Source organism: Pleurodeles waltl, chromosome 8 (genome assembly GCF_031143425.1).
Source record: "Pleurodeles waltl isolate 20211129_DDA chromosome 8, aPleWal1.hap1.20221129, whole genome shotgun sequence".
NCBI classification, from domain to species: domain Eukaryota; kingdom Metazoa; phylum Chordata; class Amphibia; order Caudata; family Salamandridae; genus Pleurodeles; species Pleurodeles waltl.
Window position 1 is genome coordinate 1,364,672,902 of NC_090447.1, and position 19,758 is coordinate 1,364,692,659.

General features: G+C 45.3%; 1 protein-coding gene across 3 annotated transcripts in view; it reads right to left on the minus strand.

Annotated features, from left to right (window-relative positions):
* Positions 1-19,758, minus strand: part of ARHGAP42 (Rho GTPase activating protein 42) — a 562,306-nt gene that overhangs the window by 131,992 nt on the left and 410,556 nt on the right. For 2 of the 3 annotated variants that reach the window (XM_069202385.1, XM_069202383.1), the window contains exon 10: positions 14,573-14,685. In XM_069202385.1, the coding sequence (XP_069058486.1) occupies positions 14,573-14,685 (113 nt within the window). The remainder of the gene's footprint in view (positions 1-14,572; positions 14,686-19,758) is intronic. The other variant, XM_069202384.1, reaches the window with a different exon arrangement.

Genomic DNA, 19,758 nt, shown 5'->3' on the forward strand with positions numbered 1-19,758 from the left:
TAGCAAGGGGGGGTAGAATGCCAGATACCTGGAAAGGGGCTGAAATAATCCCAGTGTTTAAAAAAAGGCAATGTGAGCTGCCCTGCTATCGCCCCATTAGCCTGCTGGATAGCCTCAAAAAAATATTTGCTAGACAGGCACTCGATAAACTGTTGGGTTGGGCAGCAAGCGAAGAGGTATTTTGCCCCTGCAGGCAGGATTCTGGCCAATGACAAGCACCACTGACCAGATATTTACGTTTTGATTATTGTACTGGAAGCAGGTTTTCCTCCAACGTCAGAGGTTATATGTAGCCTTTGTTGATCTTCTAGCTGCTTTTGATTAAATTCCATATGACAATCTGTGGAAAGTCCTAAGGAAGATGGGAGCTCACATCAGTCTAGTGGACATCTTGATCAGACTACATAGTGGGACCTATTCCCAGGTCTGCTGGGGAGGGCATAGAGAAGTGACATGTAGCATTCCAATAAGACGGGAGGTACGGCAAGGATGTGTTTTGGCCCCCACATATTTTTCTTTACGCTGGGAACGGCTGGACCAAATCCGCAGAGAAGATAAACAGGTAGTCAGGGTGGCCTATTGGAAGTATATTAGGGAGTGCCAACAGACTAGGGCCAGCCAGGGTCACCTTAAAGCAGTGTTTTTCAACCACTGTTCCGCGGCACACTAGTGTGCCGCAAGATGTTGCCAGGTGCAGCGTGAGGTGAGGAGGTCATGTGGAACCAGTCGGTCACGGTCGGGTCTCGGAAGAGAGACGAGTGAGTCCAGCCCTGTGCAGCAGCAGCAGCCCGGTAAGTGAGTCCTCCTGTCAGTCCTCCTCCTCCTGATGCCTATACCATCTGTGCCATGCCTATACCATCTGTGCCATGCCTATTCCATCACCTGTGCCATGCCTATACCATCTGTGCCATGCCTATACCATCTGTGCCATGCCTATTCCATCACCTGTGCCATGCCTATACCATCATCTGTGCCATGCCTATTCCATCATCTGTGCCATGACTATTCCATCACCTGTGCCATGCCTATACCATCTGTGCCATGCCTATACCATCACCTGTGTCATGCCTGTACCATCTGTGCCATGCCTATACCACCACCTGTGCCATGCCTATTCCATCACTTGTGCCATGCCTGTACCATCACCTGTGCCATGCCTGTACCATCACCTGTGCCATGCCTATTCCATCACTTGTGGCATGCCTGTACCATCACCTGTGCCATGCCTGTACCATCACTTGTGCCATGCCTGTACCATCACCTGTGCCATGCCTGTTCCATCACCTGTGCCATGCCTGTTCCATCACTTGTGCCATGCCTATACCATCATCTGTGCCATGCCTATTCCATCACCTGTGCCATGCCTATACCATCTGTGCCATGCCTATACCATCACCTGTGCCATACCTGTACCATCTGTGCCATGCCTATACCATCACCTGTGCCATGCCTGTACCATCACCTGTGCAATGCCTATTACTATAAAGGGGCTTCCACTCTAATAGGCCCCTGGCACATGCCCGTGAGTCACATGATCCGTTCTGGGAGCAAGATGTAGAAATTAAATCTTTGCCTCCTCAACCTGGGAACAAGTTGCCTTACAAAGAGGGGGGGGGGGGCTTCATTTTGAAAGGTACCCTCGCAGTGTTAAAAGGGATGTGGCCTGGGTATGATTCAGAAGGAGGGGGTATGCTGCCACCCCATGCTCTCTGCGCAGCCTCCCCCTTGGAAGGCACCTTGTCCCCACCACCACGCATTCATTCATATAATATTGTGAGACAATTTAAGATGAAAAAAAAAAAATAAATCCAAATAGCAATAACACTTTACAAACCATTGTGATTTTTTCTGACTATTACTATGATTTTTATTATACAGTAGTTTGGAAAGTTTATTATTCAGTACTTATTATTCATCGAATAAAAGTAAGGGCTCGCCTCTTGCACACGGGCGTTCCGATCAGATCCGCCTGTCAGATCTGATTGGATGCCCTATTCAGCCCTATGGAGCAGCGGATGTCAGCCTCAGCGGTGACATGTCTGCTGACACCCGCTGCCATCCGCATCCGATCCTGTCCGTGAAATCCGGATGGATGGAAACCCTATTTTCCATCCGTCCTGGGTGGGGATCAGATCGGATGGGATCGGATGAGAGCGGACAGGCGGTCCGCTCTCATCCGATTCCCCATAGAGAGCAGCGGAGCTCTGACATCTCCCTCTCCGCACACAGTGCGGAGACGGAGCTGTCATCCGCCGGCTCAGCGGGGATCAGCGGATCGATCCCCGCTGAGCAGAGAACGGTCCGCAACGTTTTTGTTTGCCATTAAAGAAAAAAATATTAAACCATGCTTGAATGTCGGAACTGGTTACTAAAATTTTTGAATCCCACCACTGATGTTAAGGACTTTAAATAGCTCCGGTGTCACTGTTACACTAACAGGAGGAGGACAGGAGGAGACATCGCAGTAGATCACCGATGAGCAGAAGAGCGCCAATGGATCTGGAATTGGAGGAAACATGAGCAGAAGAGCAGAAGAGCAGAAGAGCAGAAGAGCGCTGACTGATGGATCTGGATGGAGACATGCGCAGAAGAGTGCTGAGTGTGACGGACAGCGGCTATCTGGAGGAGACAAGTGCAGTAAGTACTGAGTGACAGTGAGATACTGCAGTGATGGACAAGTTTTTGAAAAGGAAAGAACTGGACTCTGAACAAAATTTGGAGCCAGATGAGAGCCCAAGTATGAGTGGGGATCAAAAGAAAGCACAGATGGTTAGATCAAGCAAATTCTCTGGCACAAGGCAATATAGCGAAAGCTATATTTCATTTGGATTTACTTTCACCGGAGATGCAAACAAACCAACTCCACTGTGCGTGGTGTGTGGTGAAAAGCTAGCTAACAGTGCTATGGTCCCAAGCAAACTTAAACGCCATCTCCAAACGAAACACCCTTCGCTTCAAAACAAGAATGCGGACTATTTTGTTCGCCTGCGTGAGAAACAGGCAACTTTCATGAGAAAAACCACAAAGGTAAATGAAAGAGCTCTTAAAGCTAGCTATCAAGTTGCTGAACTTATAGCCAAGTCAAAAAAGTCGCACACTGTGGCAGAGACATTAATACTTCCCGCCTGCAAAGCTATTGTAGAGGAGATGCTCGGACCTGAAGCAGCTAAGGAAATAGCCAAAGTCCCTCTCTCAGATAACACAATTTCCAGACGTATTAATGACATGTCTGCAGACATCGAAAGTGTGGTTTTGGAAAAGATCCGTATCAGTGAGAAATTTGCATTGCAACTTGACGAGTCTACTGATATCAGTGGACATACTCAACTCTTGGCCAATGTGCGTTTTGTTGATGGTGATGCAATTAGAGAAAACTTCTTTTTTTGCAAGGCATTGCCAGAAAAAACAACAGGAGAAGAAATTTTTCGGGTCACATCAGAATACCTTGAACAAGGAGGACTTAAGTGGGAAAACTGCACAAGTGTCTGCACCGATGGAGCTGCAGCCATGGTCGGGCGCACCAAAGGCTTTGTAAGCAGAGTGAGGGAAAGAAATCCAGATGTGATTGTTACGCATTGTTTTTTACACCGTGAGGCCCTCGTAGCCAAGACTTTACCAGCAGACCTAGTTCATGTGTTGGATGATGTTGTGCGCATGGTAAACTTTGTAAAGTCACGACCCGTGAAAACTCGCATATTTGCAGCTTTGTGTGAGGAGATGGGAGCGAAGCATAAAACCTTGTTGTTTCATACGGAGGTCCGGTGGTTGTCGCGTGGCAAGGTCTTGGTTCGTGTGTATGAGCTGCGGGAGGAACTTAAAGTGTTTCTGACAAATGAGAGGTCAGATTACGCAAAGCTGCTTGCAAGTGATGAGTGGTGTGCAAGGCTGGCATACCTGGCAGATATATTTCATCATCTGAATGAACTGAACACACGAATGCAAGGCCGAAATGAAAACCTGCTTACAAGTACAGATAAAATAAATGGATTCCGTTCAAAGGTGCAACTCTGGCATCAACACGTGGAAAGTGGCAATCTTGAAATGTTCACACTCACCAAGCAATGGCAAGGTGTTCACACTGCTGCACTGTGTGAGATAATAGTTAAACATTTAAAAACTCTCGAGGAGAAGTTGTCATTTTATTTCTCTTCAGTCTCCACTGAATGCCTTGACTGGGTTAGGGACACTTATAGCTCAGCATCAGTTGGTGGAAAGGACATGACTTTACAGGAGCAGGAGGAACTAACTGAACTGAGACAAAATCGTGGTTTCAAGCTAAGATTTGCTGATCTACCTTTGGACAGTTTTTGGTTGGATACTGCCAAGGAGTTCCCCCTTCTGGCAAACAAAGCTATTTTGACATTGCTCCCATTTTCCACTACATATCTGTGTGAGATGAGCTTTTCAAGCATGATTGCTATAAAAACTAAATACAGAGAGAGACTGAGAGCTGTTGATGAAGAGCTACGTGTGTGTCTTTCTTCGATTCCAGCCAGAATATCAGCTTTGTGTTCAGCCAAACAGGCCCAGGTTGCGCACTGAATAAAGTATTTTATAATTTTTCATATTTCTGTTTACTTACTATTTCATAATAAAGTAATTATAAAATACTTTCTTTGTGTTTATTTGATTCCTATTCAAGAGAATTACTTTATATATAGTCAATATAGGCACAGAGTTAAATTTTTTAACATTTTCTAATGGTGGTGTGCCTCGTGATTTTTTTCATGAAACAAGTGTGACTTTGTCCAAAAAAGGTTGAAAAACACTGCCTTAAAGTAATATATTTGGAGTTTAAAGTTGTGCCTAAATATGAAGATGTTAGTCCCCCGAGGGCAAAACGTTTGTATCTGCGCTTTAGATATGGTTGCCTATGAATGCCTTCTGTAGTTTGTGGCAAGGAGATAGGTCATCCTCCTTATGCCCCCTGTATAAATCAGTGCCACAAACGTTCAACCATATTGTTATTATCTGCCCTGGGCATTGAGCCTCCAGGCGGCAGTGGCTTAGGCTAGTTTGCCTATCCCTGGGGATTGGGGATTATCATGTGGCGTTGCACCTGTTTAGGACAAGGACAGACAAGATCTTAATTTACCCAATGAGCTGTTTTCTCCTGGTTATGTGGACTAGAAGAGAAAGGGTTCTGCCTCAGGAGGAGGCTGGGGAAGATAATTTACAGTAAGTCCTAGGATTCAAGAAAAGTAAGGACCTTGATAGGCTCGATGTTTGCACTGACACTTTATGAGGATTGAGAGTTGGTTTGCCTCTAGAACTGACACGGAGACTCTGGATGAACATTGGTCACATTGTTGGGCGGGACCTAAATGTTTTAACCAGTGGTTTAATTTCATTGCCGAATCGGTTTTAAGGATTTGATAGCTGACCGTGTGGGGCTAAAAAGTGCTTCATAGAGACAGTTTAAGTATTATATAACGACAGGAAATACAGATCAATCAAGAAATGGAGTTCACTGTAGATTAGTGATCGTATAGATTTTGTCGTCTATCATGAGTACTTCCTTTTTATTGATTTAAAGTTAATAATAAATATGTCTATATTTATTTATAATTGTAATGTTTTATATGATGTATTATATGTATGCTTTTATGGCAAACTGCCAAAATAAAGTATTTTTGATTCATTGTTTGATTTGCTATGAGGAATAATATTTTTCCAGATGGGATAATAACCGGCAAAAAGCAACACTATTTTGCTTAGATAGCGCAAAATAAAATTAACATGCGCTCTGAGCCTGCTGTGAGCTTGGATACTGCTGCCAATTGAAATGTGTAATCATATTAACAATAGGATAAGGAAGCAGAGCACTAATCCTCCTCAGCCATTGGAATATGAATGGTCCTTTTTTATAGTTCTATTTACTTGAAAGTGTTTCTAGACTACCTGGGCTGTGTACAATTGAAGAATCAACAATCTATAATTTCTACATTCAAATAGATTCTGCATTTGAACCTTTCAGAGAAATATGTGGTGTTTGAGGGAGGACACATTATTGGGATACTGCTCTCTTTCAGACAGCAAACCCTCCTCCACTTTAAACATTTCCCAATGGTTCTCTGGCTACCTAAATGTAAATTCCATATAATATAGTAAGGCAGTGAAAGTGAAAGTGGTAGATGAGGGACATATTTTTAAACAGTCTAGAATTTATTTTACCAATGGTATAGCAGGAGGTTGTTCTAAACACCTGTGTCTTGCCACTTTCCTGATGAATCAAAACCAGAAGTAAGACACACATTTGAAATGTTTCCTCTTACAGCTATGGAGGAAACATCTTTGAAGTTTGCAAAACCTTCCACCTGAAGTCCTATGATGGAAATAATTTGTTTCAGGGTGGTAACCAGCCTGTCTCCAGTTTTTGCCTTTATTAAGTAGTTGCTTGGGCCTGCTGGAACAGGGTTCTTGCCCAAAGAAGTACTTTTGCTGTAGGAATCTGCTGACTGGACTAGTTCCTGTGAAGTCAGAGGGAGCTGCTAGACTGTGTAAGCTATGCAGTTAACAGGACGTGCTGGAATCCAGAATGGACCAGACCCTGTTGTGTGGAGTGAACTGAACCTCTATATACTGGGATATTTGTGAAGAACACTCCGCATTATATTCCTTTAGTTGTACAGGGTCACAGGAGACAGGTACTGAAGATTTCTTGAAGATCACATAAATGGAAAAAAGCTTGTAGATTTAATTTTAATTTGGCTTCTGAAAACTAAATTTCCATCTGGAAGTTACTAATACTTGCATGTTGGCATTCCTTTGGACGTTATCCTGACGTAGTCTTTAGACAAGATATGTAAAATAGACTTGATCTGACTTAAAGAAGGCCAAAGTGATTAGCTTAAAAAAATAGGTAAAATAATGCAGTGTTTAATGAAAATGGAAAAAAAATACAAATAAATGGTTAAGAAATATGGTATAGAGACAGAAATGCAGACAACCGGATCACTGTGTCTTGTATAAAGGCAGATCAGCACAGTGATCATATTTAAGTAAGAACATAAAGTTAAAAATCACAAAATTGGTGCACAGGAAGGGCACTGGTAGAGGAAACAGGGGATGGTAGTTGACAGGCGCGGCTCCTCCGCTAGGGTGGAGGAGCATCGCCCCCCGCCAGCAGCAGCTGCTGCAAACCTTTTGCTAAAAATTATAATAAACCATGTTTATTATTGTTTTTAGTAAAAGGGGAGGGCCACAGGTTCTTACGAGCACTGAGGGGGAGCGCATTGCACTCCCCCTCACTGCGCATGTATGTTTGGCCGGCCAAACACACGTGCGCAGTAGGCTCTGTCCAGCCCAGCAACACTGTTGCCAGGCTGGAGAGAGCCTGTACTGGCTCCCAATCTGCCTGGGCACGCCCTGGCTGGGAGCTCCCAGCCAATCCTGACGCTGCTTTGAGCAGCGTCCGGATTGGCTACAGGGCAGGCTTGGAGCCTGTGCCTGCAGCCTGCTTGCAGAGGAGAAGAGCGGTGGAGATGGAGGCGGGTGCGACGATTCAGGTATGTTTTTGTTTTTTTAAGTAATGTCACCCCCCTCGGCATGCCTCCCCGCCCCCGTTACCGCCACAAGCCGCTCCTGGATATTGAACAATTGAGAATGGGTGCAGCACCACTGGTAAAATAGTGTGTATGATGTAGAGCAAAAGAGTAAACATGGATATAGAAATAACAGTAGTGGGCGTGAGCAGCTACCTAGGGGAAAACAACCTAAGCAATGAATCGAGCAAATGAAAGAAGAGTTTTGTGTTTTGTATTGGTGGGAGAAACAGCGCAATAAAGAGTGCAGAGTAATGTGAGACGGGGTGTGAGATTTCTTTCATTGCAACATGAGAGTCATTAGTGGGGCAAAGGTAGGTCTATGCCTTTGGTAGAGGTTATACACTTTCAGTTTTGTTCTGTGACTGCAACTGACACATGGAGATGAAGAACATTTCTAATATAAAGCAATGTAGGGAGTAGGGAGGGAGGAAATTAAACAAAATCTCCTCTTTCTAAAGTCACAAGACCATATCTCCTTCCTTTAGATATGTGTTAACTAGAGGTACGGAAAATAAAAAATATTTAGCCTATCTGGCCTGACATTTTTGTTTCTGCTGCAACACCAAATTCTCTACTTTAGCCTATATTACGAGCTCCCCACTAATCCTGATTGAGCTGTTTAAAGAAATTCATGGGATTACAAATTCAACAATAAAACTGCATTCTTAATGCTGTCTCTGAGCATTTCACTAGCATAATGTAGGTAAATGCGTGAATGGAACAGGCCTGGAATGAAGAACTACAGTGGGACTGAGGTATGCAAACAGCAATTCATGTAGTAATTCCCCATTTTCCAGAGAAAAACTCAGAATAACAAGGAATCTAGCACGGCACCTGGTAATTACAAATAACCAAAGGTTTAACAAGTCTGGGTACAGGAATCCCAATGCGGTTTCCCCAGTACGCTTGCATCTTAGTCTCCAATTGTTTCCACTTCTTATGCATCACTTGGATTACCGTGCTATGTTTTGGGAATTATGTTTGTCACTTTCATTTCTGCTTTAAGTAACATCCACTCAAGTTTCTTATCTTTGTCTCGGAAGGAAAATTAACCCTGCACCCCCCCTCAGTCACCCTCAATGTGTTTCTTATGATCCCTATTTTCTAGGATTTCATGTGTTCATCAACGTGGTAATTTTCTACACAGTGCGTTACATATCTGTATGCCACTGGTGCAGATTCCTGTATCTTCGCAGCTTGTTTCAAATATGCCAGTTTCCTTAGGAAATACAGAGTTTCGCACTAATTGCTTACAACCATAGGTAAAAACACAGTTTGGTGTACTGAAAATAACTGACTTCTATCTAGCAGTGCCCATTTCACGAAATGCTTGTTCGTGAGTAACTGGGAGTTACAGAAATTCAGGATTAAGTCACTTCTAAACAGAGAGTACAATCCTGCTACTCACAAAACAGTTTTAACTAAAACATCAAATTGTACAAGTTACTTACCTTTGGTAACGAAATATCTGGTAGAGACATATTCTAGTTGCAGATTCCTTACCTTAGAATTTTCCCCCAGGCGTCAGACTGGATCCGGAGATTTTTCTTCGAGCAATACTCTTGCGCGTCGGTAGGTGGTGTTGGTCTACTCCGCAGGCGTCGCAGGCGTCGCGGTCGCCATGATGACGTCGGGAGTAGTACATAGACGCCGCCCTCATGCAGTGAAGTCCGTTTCTTTTAATGACTTTCCACGCCAGAGCTCAGAGACGCTAAGAACACTGGATTGGTGCGCTATAGCTAAGGACCTGAAAGAGGGAATACCTGTCCCTAGAAATCACTTCGCAAGTGGGGAGGATGGGTGAGCGGTAAGGAATCTGCAACTAGAATATGTCTCTACCAGATATTTCGTTACCGAAGGTAAGTAACTTGTACATCTGATAGAGACTTCTAGTTGCAGATTCCTTACTTTAGAATAGATACCCAAGCAATGCCATCCTGGGTGGTGGGCTGCCAACCAAGATAATTCTAGAAAGTCCTGCAGGACCGAACGACCAAAGTAGCCATCTCAACAGATCTGACTATCCAGGCAGTAATGCTTAGCAAAAGTGTGCAGGGATGCCCACGTAGCTGCCTGACAGATATCCAGGAAAGGAACTCCGTGTGCTAACGCAGTGGATGCAGCAGTTGCTCTGGTAGAATGAGCCTGCAAGCCTTCAGGAGTTTGCTTCTTAGCCAAAGCGTAGCACATTTTGATGCAAAGAAGCACCCATTGAGAGATGGTACGCTTTTGCACCACCTTCCTTTTCTTCGCACCCACATAGCCAACAAAGAGTTGATTGTCCACCCAGAAATCTTTAGTACGATTGAGGTAGAACGCCAATGCTCTTTTTGGGTCCAGAGGTGAGTCTCTCCTCCTCATGGGAAGGATGTGGGGGTGTGTAGAAGGTAGGCAAAGTGATGGACTGGCCTACATGAAATGGTGTAACCACCTTAGGAAGGAAGGAAGCTCTAGTGCGTAACACCATTTTGTCACGGTGTACAGACAAGTATGGAGGCTTTGAAGAAAGGACCTGAAGCTCACTCACCCTGCAAGCAGAGGTGATAGCAATGAGAAAGACAGTTTTGAAGGTGAGGAGCCGCAAGGGACAATTATGCATTGGGTCAAAGGGGGTGCACATCAAGTAAGTAAGTACAAGATTAAGATCCCACTGAGGCATGATGAAGGGAGTGGGAGGAAATAAGTGGGTGAGCCCTTTTAAGAACCTACTCACAATAGGAGATTTAAAGAGTGAGGGCTGATCAGGAAGTTTAAGAAAGGCGGAAATGGCAGACAAATACCCTTTAAGGGTGCCCAATGCAGAGCCCTACTGGGCTAAAGAAAGAATGAATAGAAGAGCCTCTGAAAGAGGGGCAGAAAGGGGGTCAACAGATTTGTTGGTACACCATGCCACAAATGTATTCCAATGACAGGCGTATTCAGTTTTAGTCGATGGACGCCTGGCTGCCAAGATAACATTACAGACTTCGGGTGAAAGGGAAAATGCCGTCAACTGTTGCCGCTCAATCTCCATGCATGAAGGAGGAGGTTGGACAGGTTCGGGTGGAGGGCTGTCCCCTTCTGCTGCTACAGAAGATCCGCCCAAAGAAGCAGTCTGAGTGGAGGACCGATGGACATGCTCAATAGCTCTGGATACCACACTCTTCGAGTCCAGTCCGAGTCCAGAGCCACCAAGTTAACTTGGGCCCGGTCGTACTTGGTTTTCTTGAGAACTCTGGGCAGAAGAGGGATAGGCGGGAAGGCGTAAAGGAGGCCGGAGCTCCACTTGAGACGAAAAGCGTCTCCGACCGTGTGCCGCCTTGGAAACACCAACACGCAAAATAGCTGATATTGCGCGTTCTCTGCGGAAGCAAACAGATCTAACCAAGGCTCTCCCCACTTGAGAACGAGACCTTAAACCACCTCAGGATGGAGACGCCACTTGTGATCGACAGTGTGTCGGAGGCTGAGTTTGTCTGCTCTGGCGTTGAGAGAGCCCGCCAGATGTTGAACCATCAGGGTAATGCCCTGATGTTCCAGCCATGTCCAGAGGCGTAGTGCCTCCTGACAAAGGGTCCAGGACCCTACCCCACCTTGTTTGTTGGAGTACCACATGGCGGTAGTGTTGTCCGTGAACAACTGCACCACTTTCCCTTTGTGAGAGGGAAGGAATGCTTTCAATGCAAGCCTGATCGTCCGGAGCTCCAGCATATTTATGTGGAGTCCCAACTCCGCCGGAGACCAGAGGCCTCTGATCTCCGCCTCTCCCATGTGGCCGCCCCACCCCAGAAGCGACGCATCTGTCACTATAGAGAGATCTGGTTGGGGAAGGGAGAGGGATCTGTCGTTGACTCAATCGGGATTCAAAAGCCACCACTGCAGGTCTTTCGCAGTCCCCTCCGAGATCTGGACCATGTCGGAGAGATTTCCCTGATGCAGCGCCCACTGGAACTTCAGGTCCCACAGCAGAGCCCGCATTTGCCACCTAGTATGTGTTACTAGCAGGATGCAGGAGGCCATGAGGCCCAGCAGCCTCAGAGGCAGTCTCACCGAAACCCTAGAGCAAGGCTGAAAGATCGGAATCATAGCCTGAATGTCCTGGACTCGCTTTTTGGCAGGGTAAGCCCGGACCTGCACTGTGTCCAGAAAAGCTCCAATGAAAGGGAGCGTCTGAGAGGAAGTCAGGTGTGACTTCGGCACGTTTATAGTGAACCCCACCTGGTGCAGGAGGTTCGCTGTAGTCTGAAGGTGGGAGACAACTGTCAGGGGTGAAGGCACCTTCAACAGCCAGTCGTCTAGGTAGGGAAAGACTGAGACTCCTAACCTGCGCAGATGAGCTGCAACCACTGCCATCACTTTCATGAACACCCGAGGGGCGCTGGTAAGGCCAAAAGGGAGCACGGTAAACTGAAAGTGCTCGTGACCTACCACGAATCGTAGGTAACGTCTGTGGGCAGGCAGGGTGAGGATGTGGAAATAAGCGTCCTGCAAGTCCAACGCGACCATCCAGTCTCCTGGGTCTAAGGCAGACAGAACCTGAGCCAGGGTGAGCATTTTGAACTTCTCCTTTTGGAGGAAGTAGTTCAGGTCCCGAAGATCTAGGATGGGACGTAAGCCCTTGTCCTTCTTTGGTATCAGAAAGTAGCCGGAATAACAACCACGACCTACTTCTGGCACAGAGACCCTTTCTATAGCTCCCTTGGCCAAGAGAGCCGCGACTTCCTGGCAGAGAAGCACCAAATGATCCTCCGGAAGGTGGTGGAAGAATGGTGGCATGTGTGGTGGTGCAGATTCGAAAGGGAGGGAGTAGCCTTTCCGAATGATCTGCAAAACCCACACATCCGTGGTGATATGTTCACAGTGGGGCAGGTGGTGGCAGATCCTTCCACCACCTGGGCAGGAGTGAGGGGACGGACTGGAAGGGTTTGGAGGCTGCAGCGGGGGCAGAGGCGGACTGGACAGACCTCTGGTTCCCTGTCACACGGCCACGTGGGATTTTGCGTCCACGGCCAAGCATAGACTGTCCAGTGTGCATGGCACAGTGGCTGGGTTGAGGATGCGACAGGGCGCCCCTTCCGTGTCCACAAAAGGGACGAAAAGCGGACTGTGGTGGGCGTGTGGCAGCAAAAAAGACCAAGGGACCGAGCCGTAGCCGGGGAATCCTTGAATCTCTCCAAGGCCGAGTCCGCTTTGTCTCCAAAGAGACGAGTGCCATCAAAGGGCATGTCCATGAGTGACTGTTGGAAATCGCCCGAGAAGCCAGAAGTACGTACCCAGACGTGGCGCCATAAGGCCACTGTTGTCGCAACCGATCTGCCCAGAGAGTCGCTCATATCCAGCCCACAACAGATAGTGAACTTTGCAGTGTCTCTCCCATCTTTCACTGCTTGGGAGACGATAGCACGGGCCTCCTCCGGTATCTGCGGCAGGACTTGCACAACTGCATCCCACAGCGAGTGGGAATAACGGCCCAGAAGACATGCGGTGTTCACAGACCGCAGTGCTAGGCTGGAGGAAGAAAACAACTTCTTACAAAATTGTTCCAACCTTTTGGATTCCCTCTCCGGGGGTGCGGAAGGGAACACGCCAGAAGAGGAAGCCTGGATTACAAAACTCTCAGGTGTAGGATGTTGGGACAGGAACTTTGGGTCGATCGGCGTGGGCCAATGGTGGCGAGAGGTAGTCCTGTTCACAGGAGCCCCTGTGTTGGGTTTGGACCATGTACCCAAAAGGACACCAGTGAGGACCTCATTGAATGGGAGAAGGGGTTCCGAAGTAGAAGCCCCAGGCTGAAGCACCTCCATCAGGAGATTAGACCTGACTTCCACAGTAGGTAGCTCGAGGTCAAGGACCCCAGCTGCAATACTAACCACCATACTATAAGTAGCTCCCTCCGCCGTAGCCACAGTAGGAGGAGACAGCATAGAAGGCACTACCGACGTCGGGAACGTTGATAATCGACCAGGCACCGGGGAAGGTCTCGATGGTGCGACCGGCGTTGGTGGGGATCCACACATGGATCCGGAGGTGACCTCGGTGCCCGGGGCCGAAGCCGTCGGCACGGAACTTGAAGGCCCCTCAGCCGAACCTCTTGGGCCCGAAGACACCATATCGGGGTCGGCACGCCCAAAGATGAGGCGCATGGCCTCGTAAAAGTCTTTAAGTTGGGCGGGGGTTGCTCTGGCTCCAGGAAATTCAGGGCAGCGCGGAGTCGACCCAGACGTAGGCTCTGAGGACGGAGGCCTAGTGCGCGGACGCTCGTCCCACGTCGCATCGGCCGAGCAACGGGGTGAAGTCGGAGAGCGATGGGACTTCTTCAACTTCTTCTTCTTCTTACCTTGACCCGGGGACTTCGAAGAAGACAAGTGGTGATGACTCCGCGACCGATCTCGGGACCGTCCTCTCGAGCGAGACCGGGACCTACGCGGAGCCTAGTGCCGGGCAGCCATTAACTTTAGGGACCGCTCCCTCAAAGCTTTCGGCTGCATGGCTCGACACTCGGAGCACGACTTCGGGTTGTGGTCGCGCTTGAGGCACCACAGACAAACGCGATGAGGATCAGTCACCAACATCGTACGATGGCAGTCCTCACAAGGCTTGAACCCGGTCTTCGGAGACATACTCGACGCACCAAAGTCGTACCAAAATAGCTTGACAAAACAGTCAAATTCGGGCAAATAGCCTAGGGTAGCTCTCTCCGGATCAGCACGTGGCGCCGAAAGAAAAGAACTGACATCACTGAGCGAGGGTGGCGTCTATGTACTACTACGCCTGAGGAGTCAACCGACGCCACCTACCGACGCACCAGGGTATTGCTCGAAGAAAAATCTCCGGATCCAGTATGACGCCTTGGGGAAAATTCTAAGGTAAGGAATCTGCAACTAGAAGTCTCTATCAGATACACATCTCTCAAGAAATGTTATTGTTTGTTAAGAGTTAGATTTTTAGCTACATTTTGGCTCAAAGACATAACTACACAGAATGTGAATTCAAACATGCATCAATATGCAAGCCAAAGAACCAAGATTGAGGAACTAAAAACTGACCTTTCAACTACTTCTATATCAAAACAAAAACGTTTATCTATAGAATCAGTTTTCCGTCGTATGCAGGTTTTCAGTTTGAATACTTCAGGAGGACACGGAACAAGACCATTCTGCTACAAGAGGAAAACAATGGAAAAGTCAAAAACAGAACCTCAAAAACATTCAAATACATTTTTTTCTAACAACATGTGAAACTATACGATTTAACAACATGATTAAACCTCTCATGTTGAGACAAACTTTGAAACGGGCTAGAGCATCATTGGAAAGTGTGTTTGCTGTGTTTTAGATAATGTAGGCCCGAGTCACTGCTGAAGAAAATAACAATTAGAGCCTTTGAGAATGATGGGAAATGCCTGTGTTCAGAATAGTATAGTATGATAATAAGTAACCCCACAGAGGATATGGAAGGGACTCAAGAATGCAATGTCTTGTTTTCTAACACTATTTGAGCTTAATTTTAATCCTATATTTCAAAATTATGTTTTTGTTAAAAAGAAATCTGTTGCCTGAAGAAGAAGAGGCTCGCGGGACACGGAGGGGGGCAGGGCGGCACGTGGGGGGTTTTGTGGGGAGGGGAGGAAATAAGCATTACATTTATTAAATAAATAAATAAACACATCTTTTCCGCTGTCATCCCTCACCCAGCCTGCACTGCGGCCAATCCTGGCGCTGCTCAGAGCAGCGTCAGGATTGGCTGGGAGTGCCCAGCCAGGGCGCTCCCAGACAGACTGGGAGCCTGTGCATGCTCTCTCCAGCCCTGCAACTGTGTTTCTTGGCTGAAGAGAGCCTACTGCGCATGTGTGTTTGGCCGGCCTGAGACGGCTGGCCAAACACACATGCACTCTGAGGAGGAGTGCTCTGCACTCAACCTCACTGCTCCTCACCCCGTGGCGCCGCACCTTTAAAGGAAAAAGATAACAAAGTTTATCATAGTTTTCTTTTAAAGGTTTTGCAGATGCCCCGGCTAGCGGGTGGTCAATGCTCCTCCACCCTAACGGAGGAGCTGTTAGGGCTACTGGTCTGGAGCATCATCAGTAGCTTAACATAGTAGAGCATGGTTAGTGCAGTTGAAAGAAAATAAAATAAAATTTGAGGTTCACTGAATTACATTTACATTCAACCAACTTGCTCCAGCGTTAAAGGTCCGAGTGGAAGGTGAGGGCCTTTAACAAGGCAGTGGGACTTTAATTGACCGTATAGCCCACCTATGAAGGGCTATAAGGCTATTAGAACATTCTGCCATTAGAGGGCAGAATGTTCTAATAAATATAACAAAGTCCTCATGGAGCCAGAGGGGATTAAACTCCCCTCGGGCTCCGTGAGGCCTTTGTTCACAGCTGTTGCTGTGAACAAAGAAAATTGGAATGTTGACACTACCGGCTTTTACCAGCCAGTAAAAGGCCAGAACACTCCAGTGGTTCCAATGGAGCTCCCAACAGTCCAATGTTCTAAATTAATATTTATATGTTTTTTTAAAGTCTACATGCCTCCTTTCCGTTGCTTTGGAGTGCTGCAAGCTCTGTGTTAGTTGGATTAATTTTTCGGTGCTTGAAAGGGTCATTATAGTTCGACTTGTGAGGCAGAAGCTTGTCCAATATACTATGGGACACAATCTTTGATTAGCAGAAATCTCAATTATAGGTACATTTAAAAACTGCTCTTCAAACTCAAATGTTTTTTAACCACCAGTATTTTGAATTCTCTCTCAGGAATGAGGGTGAGACACTACAGATGTACATTGAAAGAGAGATGATGTTTCCAACCAGGTTGTTCCCTCAGTAAATGTTCGTGATTCACAAAAAGTATGGACCCTCTGGATCTACTTAGATGCACAAGAGTACTTTCATCTTTAAGTGCAAATAAGATTCAGGCTCATAGGCCCTGATTACAAGTATAGGAGCTATTTAGCACATCTGATAAATCATGATACCACAGGGTATATTATTTATCAGGTGCAATAAGTGTCACTTATTATGAGTCTATGGGCAATAGCGTGGATTTTGGTGTTTAATGCACCAAAATCCATATGATATGGTATATATCCTTTGAAGTTGTTTTAAAAACTGTACTGGTTTTTACCAGTGTTACTCGTCTGTAATACTGCAAAATGCATTTATCATCACTTCATATCCTAAACATCCCTTGAAAGAGAGAACTACGATAGACCTACATAACCTGGTATTTAAATCCTATCCAATTTTGAATGTATAGCAGACTAATGGCCATAGGTAATGTGTAACACATTCAGCTTGTCCTGGCTAACTTATACAAGGATTTCTAGGTCATACGTAACAACATAAAACATCGTGAATGCAGACTGTTGTCGGCTGAATAGCTTAAGCTGACTGACCTAGGGCAACTCGGTAGTGACGTAAATGTTTCAAAATACACTATGTCACACTAATGTTTCCCCAGATAACTGGGTGAAAATGTACATGCCTTTAACACACTTCCAGTAAAGTTGCTTTTACATTAATGTAAGCCTGCTTTAGATTAGTGCTGTCCAAATATACTATAAAATGTGCCATTTTCCACAATGATGTAAAGATATTTCTTGGGTCTTTAACTTCCTATTTAAGCTATAGTGTTTTAACTAATTTTATTAACCAAAGCTGTTATACAATTAACCATTTTACATCCATCTAATCCACAAACAAGGAAGGATAACCCTCCTGCAAAACTATCCTGTGAAGTTTAGATTAACTTTCTTGGTCCAACGTATTTGTTAAATTCCTCATTTGCCAGTAATTTTTCAAACATCCCTGTGGAGAACATGAAATCACCAAGTAATGTAACAGTTCATCCTTTTCACTTTTGACCAATTTTAATAGTGCAAAGCTCTTTAAAATGTAACACTGGCACAACCTTTCCTCAAAAGTCATCTGCTCATGCCCGTTCCCACTCCCAAAAATAGTTTTTAGCATCTCTTCGGATTGAGTAATTTGAGCTTGTCAGTTGTTCATAATATATTGGACTCGTCATTCATTTTATGCATTATTGGACCCTAAAAACATAGCTGCCAAGCTGATATCATGTCACATGTTGCACCTTTAACGAGTCCTGCTTTTTTTCCAAACACACTTTTTATGAGAGGAGTTTAAAATGTGTATATCTACTATGTGTAGTGTAAGAAAAGTAAAAAAGTTGCATAATGCAAAATGTTGTTGGATAAAATGTCAGTACTGGCTAGAAGTGTCACACACTAACATTGGACCACTGAGCACCGCAGGTATGTGAAAAAATTGAAAGAAAATCCGGCTCAACTAAAAAGCACCTACCACTGTCAGCCCAACCTGAATGTGCAAAAACCAAATCAATTATATAGTAATGGCTAGGCTCCACACTGTCAGTGGAAATACCGATGGAGAAATTAACATCTAATTTAAATATCGTGGGCCATATTTATGACCCGGTTTGCATTGCATTTTCACAATGCAATGTGGTACATGCACAACACAAACCTTAAGTGAGATTTATGAAGCCACACAAGGCCACCTTGTGTGGCTCAGAGTTGCTTCATAAATCTCAAGTAATGTAATGCAGGGTAAATCGCTGCATTGCATTACTCTGTGCCAGGAAGGCATTTCCATTGGTGTTCCCATGCAACATCCATAGATTTTCATGCATTCCCATATTTACCAAAAGTGGTAGACCTGGGAATGGGCCAAAAACCTACGCCTCTCCAAGTGAGGTGTAACAAGGAGCAATATCTTTCTTTCTCCTAGTCTTTTCCTCTTTGTCTGTGCACTGCAAAAAGAGGTAAAAGCCTCTCAGGAATGTTTTTATGCAGCAAGGTGTCCCTTTCTCCACAAAAACAATCCTGCGTGCAGTTCAGGTACCCTTGCACAACTGTGGACCTTGCACTCATTGTAAGGACAAGAATGCTCCTTCTTGCCTTAAATGAGGTGCACTGCTGCGCTTTCCCAGTGAGGCAGCGCAGCAAGGTGATTCGCTCTGCTGCGCCACCATTTCATGAATATGCCCACTCAGTATATATCAATATTATCAAGTATGTCCTGTGATGATGATCTGGGAATCAGTAAAAGATTACTGCCTGAGCCATACACAATCCTGGATGAAAGTGAACCCGAACTGTCATCACGGCCTTATTCTGCTGAAATGCAATGCTGATTTCAGAATAAACAGCTACGTCGTACCTACGTAAGGCACTACACAAGGTAGTATTAATCAATGCCATTCGGGTGCATGAACATGGTGGGAACTCCATGTAACAGAAGATAAAACTAGCCTATTAACGCACACAGACCTTGTCAAGCAACTAAAGTGCTAGTACGTGTGGGGGGAGGGATTCCTTTTTCTTTCTACATAGAAAGTAAACACATTTGTTTCAGTCCCTCACTTAGCTTTACAAATACCATTTTTACAAGTGTATAATACTTTGACTTGTACAGGGATATATTCGCATGTAACACTACGGAGTAGACTGGATCTCAGGACCATGAGTGGAAGTTACAAGACGAGGCCCCCTTGAAATGTTGATGCATATCCACAACCCCCCAACTGTGTGGGTATTGGTAAAAGTTTACCCAGCACAGTTACACCGTTGAAACATACAAGGCTTAAGTAAATTTGTTTTCACTGCGGAATGGTGGACAAAATTATACATTGAAGCAGGGGAAGAGGTTTCTCCCAATGGCACTTTTTTTTTTAGCGAGGCGCTTTTTTAATACTTAAGCAGGTGCTAGTTGAAATTTTCCTAGACATCTAAAGAATCCTAAACCTATGCAAGTTTTACGAACACAACCAATCACAACTTACTTAGACTACTTTTGAAAGCGTCTGGTGATTTTCTCTATAATCTATCAAAAATAAAAATACAAAAGTATGTTTTTTTTTTGGGTGATTCATTCTGGAAGAGGGATATGTATCTAGAGATACAAAAACCAAAGATGATGTCCTACAAAAAATATGCATGAAATGTGCAGTTGACATTTATACAGGATAACTTATGCCTGTATTTGCAGAGTGACTGCTAAAAGTACGGAGGGAGTAAATACCATGTAATAGTTTGGAAGGTTTGAGTCTAAGTTAAACCCAACTATTGTGATACTATACAGTTAGAAAACATCACCATACCTGTGGAGAGCAGTTTAAATTCTCAGTTGTAGCATCGAAGGGAAAGTTTAATAAAGGGTCCAGATCAAAAAATGAAAAGAAAAAAG